The sequence below is a fragment of the Rhamphochromis longiceps genome, linkage group LG17, assembly GCF_057381845.1.
Source record: "Rhamphochromis longiceps isolate RC_006_pf linkage group LG17, R_longiceps_female_GT1.1, whole genome shotgun sequence".
NCBI lineage: Eukaryota > Metazoa > Chordata > Actinopteri > Cichliformes > Cichlidae > Rhamphochromis > Rhamphochromis longiceps.
Genome location: NC_140573.1, coordinates 22,509,674 through 22,536,820, shown reverse-complemented (window position 1 = coordinate 22,536,820; position 27,147 = coordinate 22,509,674). Strand labels below are relative to the sequence as shown.

The following is a 27,147-nucleotide window of genomic DNA, read 5'->3' as shown; positions in this document are numbered from 1 at the left end:
TCAATAGTATCCAACCCCACAGTGATACCATATCAATATCAAATCAGTCTGATGTTGCCTTCCAAAATAAAAGACTTTTCAAATTGCCGATATACGACCTACTCTTTTAAAGAATTCAGAACGCTCTAAAAATGAAACTTGCTCTTTCCACAGGATGAATCCATGTTAGATCAAAAGTGTACATCCACACCATGGTACTACTTCAATTTCAAGTCATTCTGATTTTGCCTTCCAAAATAATGGCCTGTTGAAAATGCCAATAACTTACCTAACTTTCAGTGATTTCGGAATGCTCTAAAAAGGAAATTTTCTGTTTCCACAGAATAATTTCACTTTAAATCAACAGTATACAACCCCACAGAGATACGATGTTAAGATCAAGTCACTCTGATTTTGCCTTCCAAAATAAAAGTATTTTCAAATTGCCCGTAGACGACCTACTCGTTTAACGATTTCAAAATGCTCTTAAATTGAAAGATGCTGTTTCCACAGGATAATTCCACTTTAGATCAACAGTATCCAACCCGACAGTAAAACCATGTAAATTTCATGTTGGTCTGATTTCGCCTTTCAAATTAATGGCCCGTCGAATTTGTCCATATGTGATATACTCTTTCAATTATTTCAGAATGTTTTAAAAATGAAAATTGCTGTTTCAACACATATTGGGTTTTCATTTTGAAAAGCAAAATCAGACTCAATTGATTATGACAGAATTGAATCATAAAGATGATGTAAAAGGAAGCTGAAATTGCCACTAGGTTGTAATTGATAGTACGTTTATATTTTAAGTCTGTGGAAAGATGTCATTCTAAATAAAGAAATTACAAAACAGCTTGCAAACCAACCATGACATCTTTCCATGACATCTGACTTGAAATTGACATGGTAACATCGTGAGGTTGTATACTGTTGATCTAAAGTGGAATTACCCTGTGGAAACTGAAATCTTCCTTTTTAGAGCATTCTGAAATCACTGAAAGTTAGGTAAATTATGGGCATTTTCAACAGGCCATTATTTTGGAAGGCATAATCAGAATTACTTGAAATTGATATGGTAACATCGTGAGGTTGTATACTGTTGACCTAAAGTGAAATTATCCTGTGGAAACAGCAATTTTCACTTTTAGAGCATTTTGAAATCTTTAAAAGAGTAGGTCGTATCTTGGCAATTTGAAAAGTCTTTTATTTTGGAAGGCAAAATCAGAATGACTTGATATTAATATGGTATCACTGTGGGGCTGTATACTGTTGATCTGGAGTAGAATTATCCTGTGGAAACACGAAATTTCCATTTTAGAGCATTTTGAAATCACTGAAAGTTAGGTCAATTGTGGACAATTTGAAAAGGCTTTTACTTTGGAAGGCAAAATCAGAATGACTTGATATTAATATGGTATCACTGTGGGGCTGTATACTGTTGATCTAAAGTGGAATTACCCTGTGGAAACAGGAAATTTCCATTTTAGAGCATTTTGAAATCACTGAAAGTTAGGTCAATTATGGACAATTTAAAAAGTCTTTTATTTTGGAAGGCATAATCAGAATGACTTGATATTGATATGGTATCACTGTGGGGCTATATACTGTTGATCTAAGGTGGAATTACCCTGTGGAAACAGGAATTTTCCATTTTAGAGCATTTTGAAATTGTTCCAGGATCAAGTCAGATATGGGCATTTTGAAAATGCTTTTATTTTTGAAAGCAAAATCAGAATGACTTGATATTGATGTGGTAACATCGTCAGGTTGTATACTGTTGACCTAAAGTGAAATTATCCTGTGGAAACAGCAATTTTCACTTTTAGAGCATTTTGAAATCTTTAAAAGAGTAGGTCGTATCTTGGCAATTTGAAAAGTCTTTTATTTTGGAAGGCATAATCAGAATGACTTGATATTGATATGGTATCACTGTGGGGCTGTATACTGTTGATCTAAAGTGGAATTACCCTGTGGAAACAAGAATTTTTCATTTTAGAGCATTTTGAATCGTTAGAAGATTAAGTCAATTATGGACAATTTCAAAGGGCCATTACTATGAAAGGCAAAATCAGACTGACTTGATATTGATATGGTATCACTGTAAAAAGACTGTGGTTGGAAAGTGTTGATATAAAGTTCAAATAGTATTTGGAAATACGACTTTTGCTTTTAAGAGCATTATTAAGTCATTGAAAGAGTAGTTCAAAAATGAAGATTCACAGGGCTTTTACTTTGAAATCCAAAATAAGATGGCCTTGATAGTGACAGGGCACAATTAGGGTACAAGGCTGTGTCATATAGATCTAACATTAGAGTTTGTAAAAAAAAAAAGCCTAAATTATATGTTATTATGTTCTTAACATATCTGTTAATTCACTCGAAGTTGGCTTTTATTTTGAAATCCGGTTTCCACATCCATTCCCGTAATACTTTGAATACACAGGGAACGTAAAACAAACTGGAGGCTGGCTTGACTGCAAGTCTCGAATTGGAGGCTGGCTTGACACCAGTGATGTGTGGCAGTCTTGCGTTTCAGGAGCTCCTACCAACAAACCAGCAAAAAAACGCCAAATGTGTCATCTGTGACACTTGTGAGGTTGTCTCAAACACACTCCGTCAGTCTTGATGCTGTTGAACAACAAAATGTTTAAAAATGTGGCGAGTTTACCTGGTGATATCCTCATGCGCGACGCGATCGCGAAAACAGCAAACAAGTAACACCACGCCGTTGTTGTTCACAGGACAGCAAGAGTAAACGATCGGGAGACCCTTGTCGTCGTTATCGTTCCACTCGCACGGTTTATTTCACCGAATTCAGCGTTTTTGCTCCACAACTAAAGCGAGCAGTTTGCTCTGTGCACCAACATGGAGTCGAGTCAACCAGCGCCACCTCTGGCCAAGTGCCACAGCCTACAGCCAGATCAACTGGTGACACACATCTGCAGCACGTTTGAATTCGTGTCATGCACATTTGTACCTTTCAATTGTGTGTTTGTGCGTCATGCAAATAAACCTTTGAAATGAATGAAATGATATCATGTATTTATTATCAGCCTACATTTGTACAAAATGCCAAATGACATACACATAAGAATCACCATCCTGATATCAACACTTTTGCCCATACGAAAAATGTCGTGAACACACTAATATTTCACCAGTGTTGTAACATCACATGTCGTTAGCGTAGTCTGTCTGTGTCTTCCCTCTGCAAACAAACATGTTAGAGTTGGTTGTGATATACAGTCTGCATAAGTGTGGTCAATCTAATAAACATTTATAAGGAGATGGCAGTTACTGTGAATGTACAGCAGTTACACAGTGATTAGTAATAAACAGTCAGACAATGACCCTGACAATCTCATTCAATCTTGCAGATTGCACCTTCTGTGGAAAGTGGTACCACACAGTGTGTGTGGACTTCCCCTGTGCAGAAGGCGACTACAAATGTTGTGGGTGCTAAATAAACAGAAACAAATGATCCCTGTTGTCTTTGCTTACTGATTGTTGTCAGTGTTGACAATCCACATTGCTGGCATTGCATCTTTCAACATATTTGTGGGTAGATTTAGATGCACCACGTGTGAGTGCAGCCACTCAGCCTTTACTCAATGTGATCATAGCAGCAGGTGCAGATGTGTGTCACAAGTTAATCTAGTGGTAGGCTATGGTACTTGGCCACAGGTGGCAGCAGTGGACTGACCTGCATTGGGGACTGGTCCAGCTGCTATGTGGTAGTCAGTAGATGGGCTCCACATTGGGGATTATATGCAAGTTTTGGGGACTGTTTATTGCTGATCACTGTGTGACTGCTGTACATTCAGCGTAGCTGCCATCCCCTTACGGATCGTTATGGGATTGACCACACTTATGCAGACTGTATATCACATCCAACTCTGAAATGTGCGTTTGCAGAGGGGAGACACAGGCAGACTATGCTGGCGACATGTGAGTTACAACACTGGTGAAATATTGGTGTGTCATATATTTGTTCACGACATTTTTCTTATGGGCATAAGTGTTGATATCAGGATGGTGATTCTTATGACTATGTGTATGTCATTTGGCATTTTGTACAAATGTAGGCTGATAATAAATACATGATATCATTTCATTCATTTCAAAGGTTTATTTGCATGACGCACAAACACACAATTGAAAGGTACAAATGTGCATGACACGAATTCAAACGTGCTGCAGATGTGTGTCACCAGTTGATCTGGCTGTAGGCTGTGGCACTTGGCCAGAGGTGGCGCTGGTTGACTCGACTCCATGTTGGTGCACAGAGCAAACTGCTCGCTTTAGTTGTGGAGCAAAAACGCTGAATTCGGTGAAATAAACCGTGCGAGTGGAACGATGACGACGACAAGGGTCTCCCGATCGTTTACTCTTGCTGTCCTGTGAACAACAACGGCGTGGTGTTACTTGTTTGCTGTTTTCGCGATCGCGTCGCGCATGAGGATATCACCAGGTAAACTCGCCACATTTTTAAACATTTTGTTGTTCAACAGCATCAAGACTGACGGAGTGTGTTTGAGACAACCTCACAAGTGTCACAGATGACACATTTGGCGTTTTTTTGCTGGTTTGTCGGTAGGAGCTCCTGAAACGCAAGACTGCCACACATCTGTTCGACCAACGCCAGTTGATCTAAACGCCAGTTGATCTGGAACACCCGCACCCGGGGGGGCGGCGCGGCATGAACAGGGAAAAACAAAACAACGCTTGGACACTGCTAGCATGGGGCGCCTACACAAACGCAAAGCCAGGGGCCCGTTCTTCGTACGTCGCTCACTACATCCAAGATCAAATGACACATCCAAGATCAAATCATCGCGCTAACCGTGAGCTCGCTAATCCGGTTCCCCGAACACACCTGCTGTTGACGATTACTACAGCTGGACGCAGTAATGTGACATCACTGGGTGTCGTAAAAGGGGCTACGCATCGATAGTAGAAACATTGATCGGCAACCCTCTGATTGGTCGGCGAAAATGTCGAAGGAGTGCGCTCGGCTCGGTATTTTTCGGCAGCAGAGCAAGAACTCCTGAGTGAGGGATTTCAGGAGTTTCAGAGTTTAATCAGAACGCAAGGGAACACTGCAAAGGCTGCAAAAGCAAGGAGAGAGGGCTGGCAGAAAGTTGCTGACAAATTAAACTCGTAAGTAATTTAATAATAATAATAATAATATATTGGATTTATATAGCGCTTTTCAAGGCACCCAAAGCGCTTTACAATGCCACTATTCATTCACTCTCACATTCACACACTGGTGGAGGCAGCTACGGTTGTAGCCACAGCTGCCCTGGGGCAGACTGACAGAAGCCAGGCTGCCATATCGCGCCATCGGCCCCTCTGGCCAACACCAGTAGGCGGTAGGGTAGATTTATTATATTACACTATATTATCCAATATTATATTACATTATATTATATTGTTATATTATATCCTCTTTCACATTAGAGCCACAACAGGACCCACTAGAACATGGGAACAAGTAAAAGTGAAATATAAGAATATTCTACAGAATGGTAATATTTATCACTTATATTGCTTTTAGTCTCTTGGAAAGAGACCCTGAAATAATCTGTTTGTTTGTTTGTTTATAACAGCAACCAAGAAAAGGGCAGAGCAAAAAAAGACAGGTGGTGGTCCTGCACCCCCTCGTCAACAAGTTGGTTAAGTAAATAATATCCTCACGGGAAAATCGATATCTCTCAATGAGCACACTGTCGCGCTGAGCTAAAGGATCCTGTCTGTCCCGCAATATATGCTGAATTCTGAGGACTCTCCTTATCAATCTTGCACCTTCCGCAATGGGTTGCTCGCGTAAACGGACAGGACATGGCTGCGACAGACTTCCCAAATCCACCTTGGCTTTTATAGCCGTGGTCTCTCATCTTGATTACACGAAGTAATTTACAATTACTACTCTGAAATATGAATTACATCTGTAATAATCACATACATGTAATAGAATGTTAATAGTACATTTCCCTTTTTTAGGAAATGACCTGTATGTATCTGTGTGACATCAATAAAAGGATCAAGTGCTGCATTATCTTCAGTTACATTGATGTTATTTATTTATCGCTGTTGCTTTCGTATAAATGAAGCGGACATACCTGCGTGGCCGCGATCTAATCCTGTTTACATAAAGTAAACCTGCTCCCGAGCAGGTTTACGCTTACGGCTCTGTTGCTATGACAGCAAGTCCCGGATGAGCTTCGGGGAACCGACTGATCCAGGATCACGCGAAATCGTCAACAATCTAATCCGGCTAACCTACTTAGCGAGGTACGAAGAACGGGCCCCAGGAGATGAAGCATAGCTGAATATGTTCCCAAGCCAATTTCATTCTAAGCCAAAGACTAGAAAATATGGTGAAGCATATCTTCCGTTTGGTTTCACCTGCACAAGTGCCAATTAGGTCTCCCCTGCAGAATTGGTTTTCCCTGCGTCGGGAGCAGCGCTGGGCTCTTCAAATCACGGACAAACAGTATCCCACATTCTTGATTTTTAGTACACAAACACTTGCTGTAATAAATAACCACTCCTGACATTTTGGAGATATTAGCTCTTTATACAGTAAAGTTACAGTGGGATACAAATAATATCAGGCTGATCCTGCCACGATTTGTTCCCTCGGTTCAAATCAGAGACAGACAGTATCCCACAGCTGTTTATGTTTTTAAACCCATTTTGCACAGAGAGGCATTTTTTGAAAAATGTATTGATAGCAATGTTGAATATTATTACACAGGGAAAAAAACCAACTACATGTAAAATAATTACACCGTGACGCCTCTGCCTTTCTAAATAGAGGGACAGTAACTGCGTGTGTAAAACCTGAAGATAGAGACAAAATACTGTTAATCTGACTATCTATCATTCTGCAATTCATCTCCTGTAAACAATAACGTGGCGCACAGCGTGACGTAGAAAAAGGCACACACCTTTAATGTTGCGTGACGAACTTTGTATTCCTCGTCCACACATAAACCCAAAAAAGGAGTTTTAAAAATCTCAGTTTTCGGTGATTCCAAACGCCGTTTACGTGTGGACGAAACAGCTGCGTTTTCAAAATCACCGGTGTACGTGCGGACGCAGCGTAAAAGAGTTAGTAGTTTATTTTCTTACTACCTGCAGATTACTTGTATTTGCTTAATTGTTTACTAAATGTTTGAGGTGTGAAATAAACCGCAATGGAGAAAAATACGGGTGCGTGTGGTTGGAGGATGTGTTTGTGCGTGCGTGTGTGCGTGAGCGGGGGTAGGGGGGGGATATTTTTCTTGTAAAACAAAGCGGGGTCCAGCAAAAAAAATTTGGGAACTACTGGTTTAATAGAAGCGTGCTGCGTTCAAGTACCACATGTAAAAATAACCGCTGTCCTCTGTTACCTTCGAAACGTACATCACGAAGAGACGATTTTCTCCTGAATTAGTTCCAACAGGGTGTGACAAAGTTCCACCTGTTCGCTTTGTGGAGACAAGTTTCTCTCTCTTATTCTTGACGATTATTTCCACCGCTTCTCCTTGTTGTTCGTGAATTTTAGTAAAGGCCTAAATTAATGGACATCGACTGGATCCGTTGACTGCAGCCAGGAAGAGGAGGCGGGGTTTAAGGCGGGGTGTCACACGTGGGCGTAGACTATAAGTTTGTGCATTAAATTGTAAATGCACATGCAGGAGGAAAGAACACTTACTCCTGATAGGGTAATAGATAATCTACAAACATATACTCTGATTTCAGCACACTGAAGGGCTGCCAGGGGAGTAAGGCCTTTCATCCTCCTTTATGTTCTTCCATATTTTCTTAAATGCCGTAGAACGGTGGATATTTATATTAAACATAGCCAAAGGTTCAAAATATTTATGAGTATGTGAGCCAAAGATCAGGCGCTAGAAAGTCTCTGTGAAGTCAAAGGCAGCAGATATCCCTAATGTAATAGCTTAGGAGTAACATTCACAGGAGCAAAGGCAAAAATGCAGAACAACAGAGCAGAAATGTCTTGAAGAACATTGCACTTCTCCTGTAGTTTAGATAACCTACAGTGTATAAAATAGCAACTCTCAGTGTAATGCATTCTTCCCAAATGGGCGTCTGCTGAGATAAATGAGTAACCAATAATAAATATGTTTTTTAGCTACTCTAGTGGAGTCAGAAATAAAAAGGAGGAGGATTAATGTGGAAATGAGTGGAAGAGATCCACTTCATCATAATATTCTTGCAGACATGGAAAACTCGGAAGTAAGGGCACATGTGAAAACACAAAAAGGCCTTTAATCCAGCAGATTTTCATTGCTTTCAGAAAAAAAGTGGTCAGAAAGCACAGAGTTTGAGTCTGCAGGTGCACCTGGCCCCTCTGGTGGACTTTAAACTCTACCCGCATACTTTCCTCTGTAAATTCCGCCCACATGTTGTGTAAATCTCCAGGGATTAAAGCAACACTAACTACAAGGTATTCTTCTGTTGTGTGTGAGCAAACGTTGCTGTTTTGGAGGTTTTTTGTATGCCACTTTCTATGTACCAGTGATCTGTTTTAATACACATTTTGTTCCCTGATCAGAAGTCTTCCAACTAACGAGACAGGAGCAGTCACCCTTACATGAATATGAGCACCCATGTGACTTTTACCTTTTAATCACTCAAATGGCAGCTAGCAGTTTTAAAACATTTTTTGTTTCCAAACAGGTAACACAGTTTTTACTATTTAAATTACCAAATAATAGCTAAGTATTTAAAGTTTTCATTAATAGTGGTGTCCCCCCATCCCCCCTATTTACTTACAGCTACTGAATATTCATAATTTATGTGCTACAAGTAAACTAAACAATAGCAATAAGTAAAACCTATACATAAATAAAGATGATGGACAAAACTAGAAGCTGGTACAGTCATGAGTCACACATTCCTCTACTTTCAGCCAACAGTTTATGAGTTAATGTAATAAGCAAATAAAGAGACAGAAAATGATGCGAACTAACACTATATTAGCAAAAAGGATCAAAAGAACCACAAAGTGTGGTAGTCTTCCATTAGTAATGTAAAATGGTGCAAAAATGGAAAAAGATTTTTAAAAGATTACAAAGTAGCACAAATTGATGGAAAAACAAAAGTAAACACACAATACAGATATAAAATGACACAAAACTATGAAAAGACAAATGTATACGTACATGAAATAATAAATACACGGAATATTTAAACTCACCACTTGACCAAATACCAGATATAAATTGTAGTTCTGCCTTATAACCTCCAGAGGGTGCTGTTCCCCGCATAATTCTTTTTGCTATGTGGCTTTTCCAAAGATTTGGGTGAAGTATCAGCGCACTGTTGCTCCTTTTCTACCCCGACAGAAAATATTTCAGAAAAATAAAACTACATTTTTATGATGACCTGTCAGTTTAAGACCCACTTTTAATCATTGAGTTTTTCTTCTATGTGGACCAGTATTACTTCTGCATATTGAAACTATGCAGTCCATCACTGTGCCGCTTCTAGATCTAATATATATATTATATCATACTTACGTACTATTAAACAGTACTGTGCAAAGCTTTTGAACTCTTGAAAAGAGGAAATATGTGCAATGATTTATTGAAATGTGCAAACATACATAGTAATGCAGTATATCAGGGAAAACAGAGTTTAAATAATTCTGGGCTTGAAAGTTGATATTTAGTGTGACAACCTTTCAGCACAGTCTGAACTCTCTGAGGCAGCTTTCTTATAATTTCCTTAAACAGTCCTCAGGAACAATTCTCCAGGCTTCTTAAAGGACATTCAAAGGTCTTCTTTGGATGTTTCTGCATTTTGTTCAATTTTCTATTAAGATAATCCTCTACTGCCAGTGCGCCGCAGGGTGGCTGTGGCTACAATGTAGCTTGCCATCACCAGTGTGTGAATGTCTGTGTGAATGGGTGGATGACTGGATATGTAAAGCGCTTTGGGGTCCTTAGGGACTAGTAAAGCGCTATATAAATACAGGCCATTTACCATTTACCATTTACTGCTTCAATAATGTTGAGGTCAGAGCTCTGGGGAGGCCAATCCACGACTAACAGTCTTCCACAATGTATTTTTCTATCCAGATATGCTTTTACTTTGTTGGTAGTGTGTTTGGGATCATTGTCCACCTGAGAAATTGATGCCTTTGACAATCAGGTGTTTTCCATATGGTATTGTAAGATGGGCTAAAATCTGATGGTACGTTTCTCCGATCATAATTTCATCAACACTGGTTTAAATAGAGCCCCAAACTATGACAGAGCCTCCACCATGTTTTAGCTCTCTCCTGACCTCCTCCATGTACACTGATGATGATTGAACCACAAGTATCAAATTTGGATTCATCACTTCATTACACCAGTTTTTACTGAAATTCAGTAAAAACTGGTGTAATGCATACACCAGCCTTTAATGTCTGTTTCCCTTACTTACTTCTTGACAGCAACCCTTCCACTGACACAATTTCTGATGAGGCTTCAGTGAACAGTAGATGGATCAACTGAAAGGCCAGATGCATCTCTCAGGTCCTGTGTCACATCCTTGCTGGATTATTTCCCATTTCTCAAATGTTCAACTGCTGTAGGTAGTTTTTTTAGGCCTGCTACTTCTTTTTTGTCCTCAAATTGTCCACCATCCTCAAAAATATTTAATGGCGCACTGCACACCATGCATAGATATGCAAAATTGTCAGCTAATAGCTCTTTAGGAATCTTCTTGTTGGTGAAAAAATGCTATTTCATATCTGTCAAACTGTGTTAGCTTTTGCATTTTTTCTAGCTTCAACTAAATAAATTGGAAGAAATTGTGTTTGCTTGTAACAAAGAGCCTAAAGATACAATTTAAAACTGCTCATTTGTTAGTTGTCTGTTATATTATGTAGACACAACACTGGCTAAGTTTTTACTACTGTTATTATTGCTTTTAGAATATCAATAACAAAAAGTTGAGTTAGAAAAAATCTTATTTTTCCAGTTAGAGGCACCAGCATTCTCAGGCATCTATGACAATCAACCTGCGGAGTAATCCTGGAAGTGCTGTTTTCTGGAGGAACTTATTTTCACTATTGAATTTCTACATTATTATGGTTAATTATTTACATTTTTTCTTTTGTAAATGTGACCTGTTGAACCCTTAAAAAATGATCATTTCTACATTTCTTAAACCCAGAGAGTTCTCATGCTGTGGGGTTCTGGAAAAATTCCCTAAGCAGCAGGTTGGAAAGATCTCATCTGCATCTTCAGATTTAAGCTTGATTGAACTGCCCAAAGTGATGATGGAGATCCTAAATGAAGCTGCGGAATGACCCTTTTAGCACCCACACAGGATGCAGCAGACTCAGATTGCTTTGGGCTGATCAGATTATGTGGGCGTCTTTCCACAGGACTCGTTACGGTTGCTGTCAGAAAGGTTGTTATAAATCAAAATGTGGATCTTCCACTGCCTATGCATAATCAGACGGGCTGACATTTGGCCTTTTATATGGCAGATCATCACAGCAGTAAAATGCAAGTGTTTTCAGTTAAAAATGTTATTACCTCCTGATATGGCAGTTTGCAGCGATGCTTAGAATGCCCAGTTAAAATGTGAGAGGTGATAGATCTTTATACCAATACCTCTACAGTCAATGTTTTCAATAAGTATACGTGATCAAATCAAAGACAACTTATTGCAGAAAACAAGAGCTCATGTGTTGGACTTGGAGGAAATATTAAATGCTTTGCAGCCTGAGTCCATTTGTAAGAAACCAACAGTGATCAGATCCTGACCTCACAGCAACTCTTCGATGGTCTAACTCTCATTTCTGTGTTTCAGCCAATGATGCTTATTCCAACGAAGTAAGATTGATAGAACTGATGCAACAGTCCAAGGAACCTGCAGACGTCAGAGCCTTGCTCCAGTTGACTGAACTATGTGAAGAAAATAAAGGTACAGCCGTGGTTAGAGGTTTACATAAACTGAACATGGGCATTGGATGGTAATTTTAAGCTTCTAATTGTTATTTTGAACTGTTCTTGTTTCAGGGTGGAATGACTGTATGGCATACATCTTTAATGACTTTTGAAAAAACAAGAGGTTCACTAATCCACACAGGGTCAAAATTACATGTACAGGCTAAATTATATATGCACTCACTTAAATCTTTTTATAAGGGTTTCTAGAATGTATCTTAACTTGAGAAGGCCAAGGCCTGTTAACTTCTCATTTGTAAGCATGATTGACTACTACTGGTAGTTTATCTTTGCATCATAAAAAAGCATTTTCTTGACAGCGCTAGTTGGAGTGATCAGAACAATGGGAAAGTCCAAGGAATTCACAGAAGATCTAAGAAGGAGAACTGTAGATTTACACATTTCTAAACAACTGCAGATTCAAAGATCATCAGTTCAAACAACTGTATGTAAGTACACGTTATTTAGATGTGTCACAACTTAACCAAGGTCTGGACAAAAAATCCAAACTGTCACCCTTTTCTTGTTCAGGAACAATCCAAGAACTACCAGTTCTCAAGCCTGCCACGACCTGGAAACCGCTGGAACTCCACATCACTGTGGACAGTCACACCACATCACTATCCAAAGTTACAGAGCTGATCAGTAAAGATGCCTGTCCTTAAAAAAAATCCACACCTTCACTCTTGAATGATACTTGCTGCTACCCACATATACAAGCAAAGTGTCTTCTGGAGAAAAGTTCTATGGTCAGACAAGACGAAGTTTGAGCTATTTGGCCACAATGACAACAGGTATGCTTAAAGGAGTAAAGATGAGGCTTCCAAACCTAAGAGCAGTAACCACCTGTCAGGCATGGTGGTAGTAGCATCATGCACTGGGGCTGTTTTGCACAAAATGCTTAGAATAATGAAGAAGGAGGACTACTTCCAAATTCTTCAACTTTACCTCAAATCAACAGCTAGAAGTTTAAACTTGGACACAACAGGACAATGACCTCAAATAACCAAAACTGGTTATGGAATCGATAAAGCGGGCTAACATTAAGCTTGTGGAAGGGCCTTCCCAAAGCCTCAAACCTATTGAAAATTTGTGGATTGCACATAGAGCTGGGTCCATGCCAGGGGAACGATCAATTTAAGTGAACTTTACCAATTCTACCAAGAAGAGTGGTCAAATATCCAGCCAGAATTATGCCAGAAGCTTGTTAATGAACTACAAATGTACAAATACATACCTCTGACCCAAAAAACTAAACTTTTAAAGTAATTAAAGTTGTATCCTGTACAATCATTCCACTGTGGAAAAAGAAAAGCTCAAAGAACTCATTAAAAGTCCCAAATTAAATGGCATTCATGCTCAGGATGAGTGGATGTAAACTTCTGACTACATCTGTGTTTCCAGATTGGCATTATTAACATGACAACACCAGCTGTTATTCAAGCTAATATTGTTCAGTATGTGGCCACCATCTATGTCAATGGTTGTTACTTTGGTATAAGTCTAGATGATTATAATAAGACTACATGAAGCTGAGAGGTCCGGCACGAGCATTTCATTTTCAGAGATAAGTGTTGGATACAAAGATGACTCACTGATTTTCTTCTTAAACTGAAATAACAGACTTTTAACAGTTTCTCTATCACTGACTCTTTGTTGTGTGTTTTGGTGTTTTCACAGAGACTTCACACTTTGGTGGGCCAGCTCTGACCCTGGGATCATCTGGGACTGTAACAATATAATTTCTACACACTGATGGGATTTTCTGAGTTTTCTTCAGGAACAGAAATTCTGTCAGAAGAAGAAAAATCTGTAAAAAAAAAAAAAAAAAAAGATCTCTGGGGAAGAGTGTGTAGGAAATGGACACACGTACTAAACATAGTTCAAGGAAATGGAGTCAGGGTGATCTGTGCAAAGATACCACCACAGGATGTAGCCTCGCCCAATGTCTTTAATGCTGAAAGCAGCTTCCTTTTTTCTTTCTTCTTTTTTTTTTTAAACCGGCCTTGCTTTGCCACATTCACCTTTGCTTCCTTCCTAATAATACACTTCCTTTCTCTGATTTCCCGCATTCAACTCTTTCATAAATGGCGTCCTCCACAGACAAAGTGATTGATTCTCAGTAGAAATGCCTTCAGAGTGAACAGGAAATTACAGTAACCATGTGAACAAACCCTTTACCCTGTCACAGTGGTTACGATTTAAAGTGCAGCAAGCAGTTTGAGTGTTTTATATACAATTACTGCCCGCTTTGCAAATACTGCTCTGCAAGCATTCAGTGTAAAACGCTTCATGAATTTATAACAAATGCATTTATGTGACTATATGAGGCTGTTAATACATCAGTATTAATTCTGTTAATGTTCAATATTAGTTTATACACAATGCTTCACAACATAGGGGTCAGGTCCCTCAATAGGGTCACCAAATACAGCTAAGAGGTCGAGAAATAAACAACTAAAGTCAGAAACTTCTCCTTCTCAGAAAATTGCACGAATGCAGCTTTATATGGCTCCTTAATTTATTTTCAATAAAGAGAGATTATTAGAAGGAATTGAACATCATTTGTTGATGCGCAGAATGCAGTTTGATGTCAACTGCTATAAGCTGCTGTCTTTGATATCGAGTGGTCTCTGGAAACTTGTTTCCAGCTCTAGATTTTATTCTTGGACTGTACTAGAGCAGCTTTGTGTGATCCACAGTTACAAATAATACTTTTTTACCTTGTACTTGATGTCAGTGCCCAGGTTAAGCTCCTCCCCATTTAAGAAAACGTTCGTCTCATTGGCTGCTCCACAAAGAGAGAAAGTTTAAAGAGCTGGTAGGTGGGGAGTCTGTGGCTGTATCCCAATCCAGGGTCTGCAACCTTAAAGTACCCATTTCAAGGCCGATTACGTCACAGCGGCGCGCCGAAGGCTGTCCCAATTCAAAGGCTACTCGAAATGCGACCCTGAAATGCGTCCTTCATTTCCCTGAATTTTAAGGCTGTGGCAGTGTAGACTTCGTGGCCCAACATATCCCAGAATGCATAGCGCGGCGGTGGGTGTGGATAATTTTGCCGAAAAAAACGGCGGACGAGGGTAAACTTTAAGTAAGTACTGAATATTATGTCACTTATTTATGTGCAAATGTTTAATAACGAAGAACATTAAAACATCACTGTTGGCCACATGTCGGCAAAGTTATGTGACATTAGTGACGTTTGTACTAACTTGAGCCTTTACTTTAAAATATACACCGTTCAATAGCTGAGCTTAATCTTACAGAGAATGATCAAAGCTCATGTAGAAACAAACAAACAAATGAACAAAAGATTTTCTCCTTCATTTCTGTCAAACAAAGCTGTATCCAGCTGTTAGTATCATGGTTGCTAGGCAACCTGGGCAGCGCAACGGAGGCTAGACCGTCTCATTTCACAAGCCTCGCACTTCCGGCCTCAGCGGTCTTTGAGTACGCGGCCCTTGAGGATCGTTGAGGCTGCGTACTTTAAGGCTGCAGACCCTGAATTGGGATACAGCCTATGAATGAGATGACTGTATTAGGGACGTGCCCTCTCTATGACATCAGACAGACAAGGAGTAGAAAAAAACTATGTAAAAACGCATTTGTCTCAAAGATATTACTCTCACACACAATCACCTCAATATTAGAAACTTTGGCCATGGGTAATATGAACATCCACTGTTAGAACAGCTTATAGAAAATAAGTAAAAACTTAGTCTTCACTTGAATAAATTACCAGAGTTTCTTGGAGAACATTTTTAAAATGAAATCAAATGTCTTTTGTGGTTAGATTGCAGGTGTTACAGGAAAAATGATTCTATGTTTCTTTACCTTCTTTTAAATGTACAAAGATGCCTTTTGTCTGCCCTTTGCCTATGGTTAGATTAGTTTAGAATTATCTTTTTAGACTTTCTCAGCAAAGACATACTGTTTTGGGACATATTGTTTTAGATTGTTTTATCTCTCACAGCCTTCTCCCAGCTCTCTGCTGACGAGACTAGCGCCACATATGGAGTTGTTTATTTTATTTGTTTTGTATTTTCTTATCCTGTTCTCACTGTCTTTCCTATAAAAATTACCAAGCCACTGTGCATGGTGTGAGTTGTTCTTAGCAGCTCACCCGTGTACACGTTTGATAAAGAAAGTAACTTTGTCTCATTGTGTCTTTATTTCTCCTGGATCTTTTACAGAGTTTTCCCCCAACATTTCTTGGTCCTTCGACAGCCGGATCACCTCCATCGTGTCCCATCTCCGTGACCAGTCCACGTTGTTCGCCTGTCGACAGCCCACACACCAGGTGTGTGGAAAAAGACCAAGAGCGTTAAATTCGGGTCTTGGCCAACGTCTTAGAAAGCGACCCACGGTGGTGGGACCCGATCGAGGTGGACCAGACCCGGCGACACCGACCAGGTAGATACAGACACACTGACACAATCTTGCGTAAAAACGTATTTTAAATTCAGGGAATTTAAAATAGCGGAAGTAGCTCGTCGACTGGTAGCTCTGGGAGCTCGTCGACTGGTAGCGTAGCTCGTCGACTGGAAGCTTTGGAAGCTCGTCGACTGGTAGCTTTGGAGCTCTGGGTAGCTCCCCCAGCTGGGTCTAGACTGGGTCTAGGGAGTAAGTAGCTCTGGGAGCTCCCCTTATTATAAGGGTTCCGGTCGCGCGCGTCGAAGCTGTGAATGTGAATGTGTGTGTGTGTATTGTTTTAATTAATGGAGCAAGCTGAATTTTCACGGTCCAATAAGAGACTGAGCTGCTCCTACTGTGTTTTTCTTTTACTGCTATTCACTGACGTGCTGGTGAGTTGAGAGAACGGTCGAGTTCCGTCTCGTAAAGTTCACACCGCTTTTGGAAATAGTCCGAAAGTAGAAGGGCGTGTGAGCAACCACTCTCGTCTCTAATACCAGCGAAGGTGATAGCAGCTGTATTGTGTATATATTACTTAAACAAAAATAAGTAAATACATAAATAAGATGGGTAATCAAGCAAGTGAAATTAAAACTCACTCCTGCTGACGAGCAGTGGTGAGAAAAGAAAAGTCCAGACGCCGGACAAAAACAGTGTCTGTAAACTGAGAGATTTAAGAAAACAAAATATAAACAGTCAGAAGAACAGAACTCAACTGCCAGTTTAGTAAAACCAGAAGACGAGACACTGTGCAGTTCCCACAATCCTTTTAGTAAACCATCCCTCACTCCTGCAGCCGCATCTGCAGCACCACCCATATCAGGAAGAACTTAATAATCCCTTATTAAGTGAAAACTAGAGATCACAGTAGTTTGAAGTAGTTTAAAAGGGTTGAAAACAGACCCCACTGAGTAGATATAAATATAAAAAGTGCGAAATAAAGATGAACAAAGGGAAAATTACAGTAGAAATGATCTTTAGAGTATTTGACATTAATAATAGCAAGGATAACAACCTGTAAAGTGATATTAACAATGAAACACAGTTGGCATGATGACCATGCCCAGCATGTATAAAATGAATATAAAGCAAATAATTCACACAAAAATATTTTAATAACATAAATAAGGTATATTAAGGCTGTGTCACTGTTCAGCCAAGGACAGTGTGTGAAAAGGTAACTGTCTCCACCCTGGGAAAAGGATGATTCTGCAGGTCATCTGAAGCCCTTGATGGATACAAAATAAAATATAATTAATACATTATAATAGAACTGCCTGGTCCGCCATGCAACAGAGAGAACAAATGTGACCGCTGATTGGATGAATTCAAAATTATCTGTTTGCTGAATAAGATGATCCTAACTATCAAATTGGCTCAGTAGTACTATAGTGGTACACACTGCTAAAATATTATAATATGCTATTGCTGTCATATAAGACAAAGAGGATAATATTAACAATGACAATATTAATATGAAGAGGCACCTTAATCTGTTATGATGTGTGGTGAATAATTGTTAAGCAGTAGTCTGCATCAAGCTTAAGGTTTGCTGAAACTCAGTGTAATGACATGTGAGATGAAGACAATACGGAGAATAACTAAACTAATGAAGTGCATAGAGGCACTTGACCAGCTTGAAACCTATCATCCTAGACTGACACATTGCTGAGATATAGAGCACACCTATAATAACAACCAATAAGCAAAACCCTGTAGACAACAGCTAAAACTACAGGATTGAGAAGCTGAATTAAATATGTAGACACTGCTAAGCTGATGAGCATGTTCCACATTTTCTTTTCTTTTTATTTATTTGTTTCTTTTAGAGCAGAAGCTGCTGTAACACACCCAAAGAAAGACTCTAGGTCTGACCAACCGTCTCAGTCGTGGGCAAAAAGATGTCAGTCAATAAAATTCTAAAAGATAATTTATTGACAAAAAATATATCAAGAGACAAAACGACACACTTAATATAAAATTCATAGCGCAAAACCAATCCATCCCAATCATATCTGATTTCATCACATTACATACCTGCACAGAGAGACAAAACAAAACAGCAGTGGTTGTAGTGTGGGCTATAAGTAGACCAGTGTATCAGTGCAATCAAGTACACCTGCCTCTAATTAGTCCAACCTCATTCCAGCCATTGGCTCACCAAAAATGTGACACACACAAAACCACTCCCAACCCAGTGCAACTTCACACAATAATATGGAGCTGAATTAACACAGGCACATTAGTCTACCATGTTACAAGCTGCATGCTATTACAAGCCAACATATGCAGACTTCTGCCTTGTTCGGGTGGCAGCATTTTTCTTTTTTCTTTTGTGTCCTGACACGTTTATGTTTTTTGTTTTTGTTTGATTATTTTGTTGGTTTTGGAAACGAATTTAAACGAACTTGTGACAATACTTGAGAATCACAGTGACACATAGTGATTAGGCATATGATTGAAAAATGCCTAGGTTTAGAGCTGTGAGCTATGAGCTGTGAGCAATGCAAAGTTAAATATATATATGTATAAATGGGAAACAACCCTAACTTCAAAGTTTGAAATGTGTGAGATCCATGAATTGTTTGAAAAACTAGAAATTATTCAAAACTGCCTTAAGTGAAAATGTAGTGTTGCATCTATTCTCCCAGACCAAGACGAACAAAAAAGAAGAAGCTTTCTGTAACTTCAAAATAAGGCTGACTGTTGACAATAGACTAAAACACTAATCCACAGGTGGCTATCAGGAACAGAGAGGCGAGCAAAGTCACAAACACTAAGGCTGCAGACAGCCACGCAGAAACAGCAGATAACATAGAGACAACGCCTGCTAGAACCATGGAGAGGAAGGTCACTTCCCACGAGATTGTAGGAGTAGAGGACAAATTAGTTGTAAAGTCAGCTTCAGGCCACACAACTGTACAACAATTAACTGCCCTTTTAGAACTAGTACACACAGCAAGTGGCCGCAGGTGCTTTATTAAATTCATATATGACCCGTTGTGTCCAGTAAATTTGCTAGGTAGAGACGCTCTGACAAAACTTAAGATAGCAGTCATGCCATTCTTTTCTGGTATTACACCTGAGTGCCAGAAACCGACCGAGTATCACAACATTCTGAGATTTAAACAAACTCCAGGCCCAGATCCACCTTATGATCAGCAAGTGTGGAAGCTAGGAGAACAGCATTTGACTTTACAGCACAGGCCGAAATTGTGTAGGTTACGCAGTAACCACAGATAGTAAAATAATGGAAGCAAAACCATTTTCTTCTTCATGTTCTGCACAGAGCGCTGAGCTGATAGCTGTGATACGCGAAAGCTAAATACAAACATACATACAGACAGCCAGTATGTTTTCTCTGCTGTGCATCATTTCGCAAAGCTCTGGCAAAACAGAGGAATGATTACATCAACCGGTAAACCAGTCCAGCATGCAAGCCTCTTACAACGCCTGCTGACTGTAATAAATTTACCACAACAACTCGCATTGTGTGAATGTGCAGCACACAAAACTGATGGCTCTTTTATTACTACAGGCAACAATTTTGCTGACAGAGCCGCAAAACAGGCGGCACAAAAGACAAACATGACATTGATGGCAGTAAACACACATCAGATTCCACTGGATGTGTTGCAAAGTGAACAAAAAGCAGCGAGCACAGCAGAGCAGGCAAAATGGCTAAAACACGGTGCAGTTCTGACAAACGATTTAATGATGTGTTATGGCAAGCCAGTGTTGCCAAAATCGCTCCACAAGATGGCGGCATTAGTGACTCATGGCTGTACGCATTTGTCATCGGGGGGAATGACCTGTATTGTCAACTCTCATTTTTACACTGTAAATTTTGAAACTTCAGCAAAACAATTTGTCAGAACGTGCATGACGTGTCAAAAATATAATGCTCAGGGTAACCTGCGACCACAAAGAGGCCGTTTTCCAACTCCGCCTCATCCTTTTCACACAATTCATATGGACTTTATTGAGCTAAATGAATGCCAAGGGTAAAAATACACCCTAGTGGTTATAGATGTATTCTCAAAGTGGCCAGAAATCTATCCAGTGAAAAAGGCAGATGCAATTTCAGTAGCAAAGTGCCTGTGCAATCACTTCATACCCACATATGGCATCCCAGCTTTGATACGATCAGACAACGGCACTCATTTTGTAAATGATGTCATCACTAAGGTCTCTGAAGCACTCGGTTTCAGCATAAAACACCACTGTGCTTATCACCCTCAGAGCGCAGGCCTTGTAGAGAGAACTAACGGCACTATAAAACAAAGGCTCAGGAAATGCATGGCAGAAACAGGAAGGCCGTGGCCTGAATGTTTGGGTTTAGTGAAAATGTGGATGCGCTTAACACAAGGCTCCCATAAACTAACTCCATTTGAAATCATTCATGGCAGGCCGTTTCCACTGCCTATTACCAGTCAACCAATAGACAAAGCAATCAGAGAAAACACATTAGCAGAATGGATGTCTAAGCTGTTAGAAAACAAAGAGATCATTGTACATAATCAACAACCTGATGATGTTTCTCCAGTGTCTTGCAGACTAAAGCCCGGTGACTGGGTTCTGATCAAGGTGCTCCAAAGGAAAAACTGGAGCACACCCAGGTGGGAGGGGCCATACCAAGTCCTCCTCACTACACCGACCGCTTGCAAAATTGCGGAACGACCATCCTGGGTCCATCAGAGTCACTGCAGGCGAGTCAGTGAAGCCATCTAAACACAGCTGACGGCAGGCGTGCCTACTTGTTGTGATCTCGCCCGGTGGAGGGGTCAGCTTTCCTGGCCGGGGGGTCTACTCGCGACAGGAGGGTGTGTTCCGTCGTCATGAGGTGGTGGCTCTTATCAACTGCAGCGGCCCTGACCATGGCCGGGCTCTTCACCTTTGCTTCCATGAGGGACAACAAGTCACGCTACATGGAGAAAAGGCAGACACTGTATGACAAAGGAAAGTACACCAAGTTTCCCCATGGCTATGCCACTAATTTCTGGTGGCAGTTTATGAACACTACAGCTTACTTGAATAATAAAACTGACTGCTATGCAAATACATATACACTTTCTGCCCACCAAGGAACGAGAGGAAGTGTATGGACTGTTCACTCAACGAAACCTGTGCCAGTAACGCGACACTGATGAGCCTCAACTGTCGCTCTGACTACAGCTACCGAATGCCACTACAAACAAAGACTCAGTACCAGACAGGATGTGCACGGACGGCACCCAGCAGCAGAGGAACCAGAGTTTTGGCTGACTGGTACTTCCTATGTGGCAACAAGGCTTATCTGTCACTCCCTGAAGGTTGGGGAGGTCTGTGCGCCCTGGTGGAATTATCAGATCACGTTTTCTTCATGCAAAGTGTTGCACATCACCCAAGCAGCCGGCAGAGACGTGAAGTGGACATCGCCTCCCCCAATTCTTTCGGCATTACCGTGGACACTGGAGTGCCGGGAGAGTTTCGCATCTGGGGAGGAGGAGTGAAATTCTTACAGAGCTTGATCCCCGGCATTGGAGTTGCCGAGGTGCGGGATCACGTGGAAATCAACCGATATGCTCTGCTACGACACATCAACTTAACTAAGACCCTGGGAACCGCCTTAGCAGGAGAACAGCAGGCCATCAGAACGATGGTGCTGCAGAACAGACTGACACTAGACCTGCTAACAGCATCACAAGGAGGAGTTTGCAAGCTGATCGGGGAAACATGTTGCACTTTTATCCCTGATGGATACGAAACTGGAGGAGACATTTATGAAGCTTTGCAGAATTTGACCGCTCTGCAAAAATATGTCACTGAACACACACCTGGAGCAGCTACAGCACAAAGCTGGCTGGACTGGCTGTTCAGCGGTTCATGGCTGGCTGCTGTAGCAAAGCCATTTTTCCTTCTAGGTCTCATCATGATAGCACTGCTCATATTAGTGTTGTGTGTGTTGCCATGCCTAAGAGTAATGATTTCACAGATGATAACAACTACAATGACTGCTTATGTTGCCGTGCCTGAAGAAGAACAACATCCCGTTGCAATTCTGTTAGAGGAGAACTTGTACTAGCTGCTAATAAATGACGTGGTGATTAAAAATGACTTGTCAAGTGATCATGCACTGATTAAAACATTAGTAGGTTATGCAAGTTTTCATGCTTTTATTTTTTTTTAAGTCTTGACTTTTAAACATAAAGTTTTTCATTTTAAATATAAAGTTTTCATGCTATTATTTTTTGAAGTCTTCAGTTTTAAACATAAAGTTTTCATTTTAAATATGAAGTTTTCATTATTTTACATATAAAGTTTTCAATTTAAGGTTTGCATCATTTTAAATATAAGGTTTTTATCCTTGTATTTTTTGAAGTTTTCATTTTAGTTTTCATCCTTTTATTTTTTGTAGTTTTAGTTTTATTATTTTTTCTTGTTTATTCCACTTGTTATTTCATTTACTATGATTTTCATTTACTATGTTTTTCTTTTTATTTTGTTTTATTCTTTAGACCAAATGACTGCCATTTCTGCTATGATGACATTTTGAAGATTTTGGAAATTAAAAATTGCCTAACATACTTAATAAATGATTTTCATAGACAATTGTTGTATACATTTAAAATAAGTTAAACAGGGGGGAATGTTACAGGAAAAATGATTCTATGTTTCTTTACCTTCTTTTAAATGTACAAAGATGCCTTTTGTCTGCCCTTTGCCTATGGTTAGATTAGTTTAGAATTATCTTTTTAGACTTTCTCAGCAAAGACATACTGTTTTGGGACATATTGTTTTAGATTGTTTTATCTCTCACAGCCTTCTCCCAGCTCTCTGCTGACGAGACTAGCGCCACATATGGAGTTGTTTATTTTATTTGTTTTGTATTTTCTTATCCTGTTCTCACTGTCTTTCCTATAAAAATTACCAAGCCACTGTGCATGGTGTGAGTTGTTCTTAGCAGCTCACCCGTGTACACGTTTGATAAAGAAAGTAACTTTGTCTCATTGTGTCTTTATTTCTCCTGGATCTTTTACAGAGTTTTCCCCCAACAGCAGGTGACAACTGACCAAATTAGGAAAACAAGTGCTGCTGATATAGGTCTGTCTGCCCTCTGTGTTTCTTTTTTATGATTTGTTTTCATAGATATGATTCCTATGAAGCCTCTGAGCTGCCTTACATTTGCAGGCTCAAGCCTGGGTTGAAATATGAGGCCCTGGTGCGTAAAGATAAGCATTTTTTGCATTCCTGTTTCCCCTCAGCTGTCCTGAGTTATGAGAGTCAGTCTGAATTTTCATCTGAGATCCACCTTTATGCACTGGCTCTGTGTGTCTGTTTACACGGCAGAAATCAGACAAAAACACATCTCTAAGAGGTCAGTGGGGGTGATGTGATCCTGGAACAAGAGTGTTAAGCATGTACACAAAGAACCTTTTGAAGTTCTGGTTTGTAGGTGCTTTCAAACTAATCAAGTTGGCTCAGGCAGGAAATTATAGTTCCTTTCATTGCCACCTCTCAGGGGTTCACTTCAGCCTGGAGGCTCTCACTTTTCCTGCAAGGAATGAATCAAAAATCACAGGATGAACTCTTTGTGAACTTTGCTCCTCCCCTTTGTGAGTGTGGACGCTTCATCTCTTTGCTCTTGAATGCTTTGCTTCTTATATTGATTTTTATTGATTTTTATGCTGATTTTTTCCCTTTTTTCCCTTTTTCCCGTGTGAGCTTACCTGCGATAACTTCTGGACACTTGTAGATCATTAGGACTAGAGTGTTCTTAACAGAAACAGCAACATTTTATGGTTACCTTGTCCTCAGCGCTCCGTGTGTCTGTGGCCTAGACACAGCTGAAGCCTGATTACAGCGTCTGGGCACCGAGCAGCCTCAATAGCCTGGAAAGGTGCTAACCGCTAGGCTAACTAGCAACAAGATGCCTTCCCTCTCCACAGATGACTACCACAGCCTCCTGCAGAAGATTGCAGTACTGGAGACAAAAATTCATCGCTTAGAAGTAAACGTGGAGGTAAATGGACTGTGTGGAAATGAAACAACCTTGCCTTTGATTCAAAACAATGGCGATGAGCAAGCTAGTACACAGCTAAGGAGCACAGATAACATGACCAAGAAAGTAGACTCTGTGCATTATTATAAATCCTCAAGTGATAATCCCCCCTTAGACTGTCTTGGTGCAAAACCAAGACATAAATCATGTCTCCTGGAAGGGGGAGGACGTATCACAGGCAGGGCACAGCGAGCTGAAATCTCTGAAACCGACTGGCCTTCACTTCCTACGAGACAGAGAAGCTCTTCTACCCCTGTATACGGGAGGTAGGGTTGCCAACCGTCCCTTAAAAAACGGAATCGTCCCGTATTTAGAAACAAAAGTACACGTCCCGTATTGAGCTAATAAGGGACGCACTTTGTCCCGTAATACAGTGAGAATCAAAAGTAGTCTATAAATGTTAATGGAATTAACGCTTTGTTTGAAAACATAATTCCCATCCCCTCTCCTGCTTTGTGACCAATGAGCTGACAGCACACTTATGACAATTCGAGTATGACAATTCAGATTATCTCATTGGTCGAGGAAAGGTCGCTTGCGGAGAAAATACCGGAAGACAACAGATGACCACAACAACAAGCATGGCCAACAGGGAAACAAACGCCGACACTGCGGTGCACGTCTCGGATGACAGTACACCTAAAGCTGGGCAGACACTGCGATTTTTTTCAGTCACGTTATTCAGCTCCTGCTCAAACTGCACGATTGACTCGCAGGGGTTAGAAGTTTGCAGGTCACGATGCAGGTCTCACACTATACGGCCCGATGCTCTGATGCGACCTGAGTGCTCACACTGTGCCTCCATAAAATGAAGGTTATAACAGAAAATCTGTCGCTCGCTCTCTCTGTCTTTCACTCACACAGACACACCACCATCAACTTTGCTAAATTGCTAATGAAAAACATGATCAGGCAGCTGTGATTGAGCAGCAGTGTAAATCCAACTATTTTCACGGTTGTTGTGGTCGTGATAATTTTGTGATGCCACATCGAAAAGGCTCGGATGAGCTTTCCAAAGTTCTACAAGTGCCTCCATCACTTGTGTCCAGATCACACGCTGCACAGCCGTGCTGCGCCGTCTTTTTCACCGATGTTTACGTGTTTGCGCATGAGCAGTGTGAGCGGCTGTGGTGAGATCCTCACGAGCGATTGATGATCGGGAGCTGGTCGTGAGGTGTTAATCGCTTCTCGTTACCCCACGTATACTACACGATGCACGATGAAGGCCAAAATCGGGCCGATCACCAAATCGGTCGCACGACTCAAAAATCGGCTCAAAATGGGCCAAAAATCGCACAGTGTAAGCCCAGCGTTAGAGCAGCAATGTTTGTTCCCCTCAGAGAAAGAAAAGAAAAAAGGCTGCAAAAGTACAGGGAGGACTGGGAAAAGGAAAACACCTGGCTGGGAAAGTGCACGATAACACCTATAAAGCGCACTGCACTGTGTGCCGGCGCACTTTTTCCATAGGCATGCTTCTAGTGGTGGGCACAAGAAGAACATGAGGGGCGTGAAAGCTCGGGGAACCCTTAACCAATTTTTTGTCCACCAGGCCACGGCAGAAGCAGATATGGTATGTAAACACTGGTTTGTTGTTTAAACCCTCTGGTTAAGGTTAATATGGGCATGTGCGGTGAATATCAGCGCTATGTGGCCAGAAGTGTGATAATATCATTTATTTTGTGTAATAAACAACTGCAAGGATGGATGATTACAACAAATAGATGAATAATACATAAAAGTAATACATAGATGAATAATGATGATGAGTTAAGGTGCGTAATCATGGGAACAAGCGGGTTTACAAACAGGAGCAGCTGATTAGCATTAGAAAAGCTGAAATAATACCTCAACTGAAGCCAATTGTACTAAATGCACTAAATGTGCACTGTTACAAGAATATTTTTCGTTCTATTGCTTTCTAAGCAATAGAAGTTAAGTTAAGCAGGACAGAGTTCTTTTAAAGAAAGATTTACTTATATTCTCAAAAGTTAAGCATGACAGGCTTCTGTTTAAGAAAGAGACCTGTTTTACTGTGTTAATGTTGTCATTTTGAGCTAAAAATAAATGGCTAAATGATCATTTGTTTCCCATATGGTCATATCACAAAGAATATGCATCTGCTTAAATCAAATTCAAGTCAAATGGTTAAAAAATAATTTCACACACACAAAAAAAGAGCTACCACACTGGGAAGGGTGAAGACAACTGGGTTGCCCGGCCCTGGCCACGAGGTGTCCCTTATTTATTTTTCAGGGAGTTGGCAACCCTAACGGGAGGAAACAGGACTGGACAACCGTGAATAGGAAGGTTAACAACAAACCTCCAAAACAACTGAATGTGAAACTGCAGAACAGATTTGCTCCACTATCAAAGGACCCTGGATCTATATCGGACAACCATCCATCTAAAAGCAGTGAAATAAGGTCTGAAAATCTGTTGAAAAGTGAAAGGCCACAGGGAAAGCTAAAGGCTAGGCCTGAAACTCTGATTGTGGGTGACTCTGCCGTAAAGGATGTACAAAGGATGTGCGGTAAGAACACTAAAGTCCTCTGCTTTCCTAACGATATGGTCAACAACCTGAAGGAGAGAATTCTTCAAATTGCAGATGAATATCCAACTGTGACAAACATTGTTCTGCATACAGGGTCAAACGATGTGTCCAAACAACAGTCGGAGGTTCTGAAACGGGACTTTACTGGAATATTAAATACTGTAAACTCTCTGAATGCAGCTGTATTCATCAGTGGA

The 27,147-nt window shown here is 40.4% G+C and overlaps 2 protein-coding genes and 1 long non-coding RNA gene across 10 annotated transcripts in view; 2 read left to right on the top strand and 1 right to left on the bottom strand.

Moving 5' to 3' along the window:
* The window catches only part of LOC146649707 (acyl-coenzyme A thioesterase 1-like), a 22,325-nt gene extending 14,733 nt beyond the window's left edge, over positions 1–7,592 (bottom strand). The window contains exons 1-2 of one of the 5 annotated variants that reach the window (XM_085385708.1): positions 4,656–4,916; positions 2,267–2,270 (exon numbers count right to left, since the gene is read on the bottom strand). In XM_085385708.1, coding sequence (XP_085241834.1) covers positions 2,267–2,270; positions 4,656–4,724 — 73 coding nt within the window. In that variant the 5' untranslated portion in view covers positions 4,725–4,916. Of the gene's footprint in view, positions 1–2,266; positions 2,271–2,650; positions 3,001–4,655; positions 4,917–7,382 lie in introns of those variants that run through there. The other 4 variants (XM_085385706.1, XM_085385707.1, XM_085385703.1 and 1 more) reach the window with 4 other exon arrangements.
* LOC146649705 (uncharacterized) lies at positions 3,114–27,147 on the top strand. 4 transcript variants are annotated; one of them, XR_014908061.1, is made up of 8 exons: positions 3,114–4,453; positions 10,439–10,575; positions 11,809–11,922; positions 12,018–12,394; positions 12,477–12,739; positions 13,626–15,745; positions 23,399–24,665; positions 26,676–27,147. It is a non-coding gene; the product is annotated as an uncharacterized LOC146649705 (long non-coding RNA). The 4 variants fall into 4 exon arrangements; XR_014908062.1 differs by having other exon boundaries at positions 10,439–10,579; XR_014908059.1 differs by having other exon boundaries at positions 10,439–11,403.
* On the top strand, positions 21,283–22,532 carry LOC146649706 (syncytin-A-like). The gene has a single exon (XM_085385709.1). It carries the CDS (start codon positions 21,460–21,462, stop codon positions 22,420–22,422), a length of 963 nt encoding a protein of 320 aa, XP_085241835.1. The 5' UTR covers positions 21,283–21,459; the 3' UTR covers positions 22,423–22,532.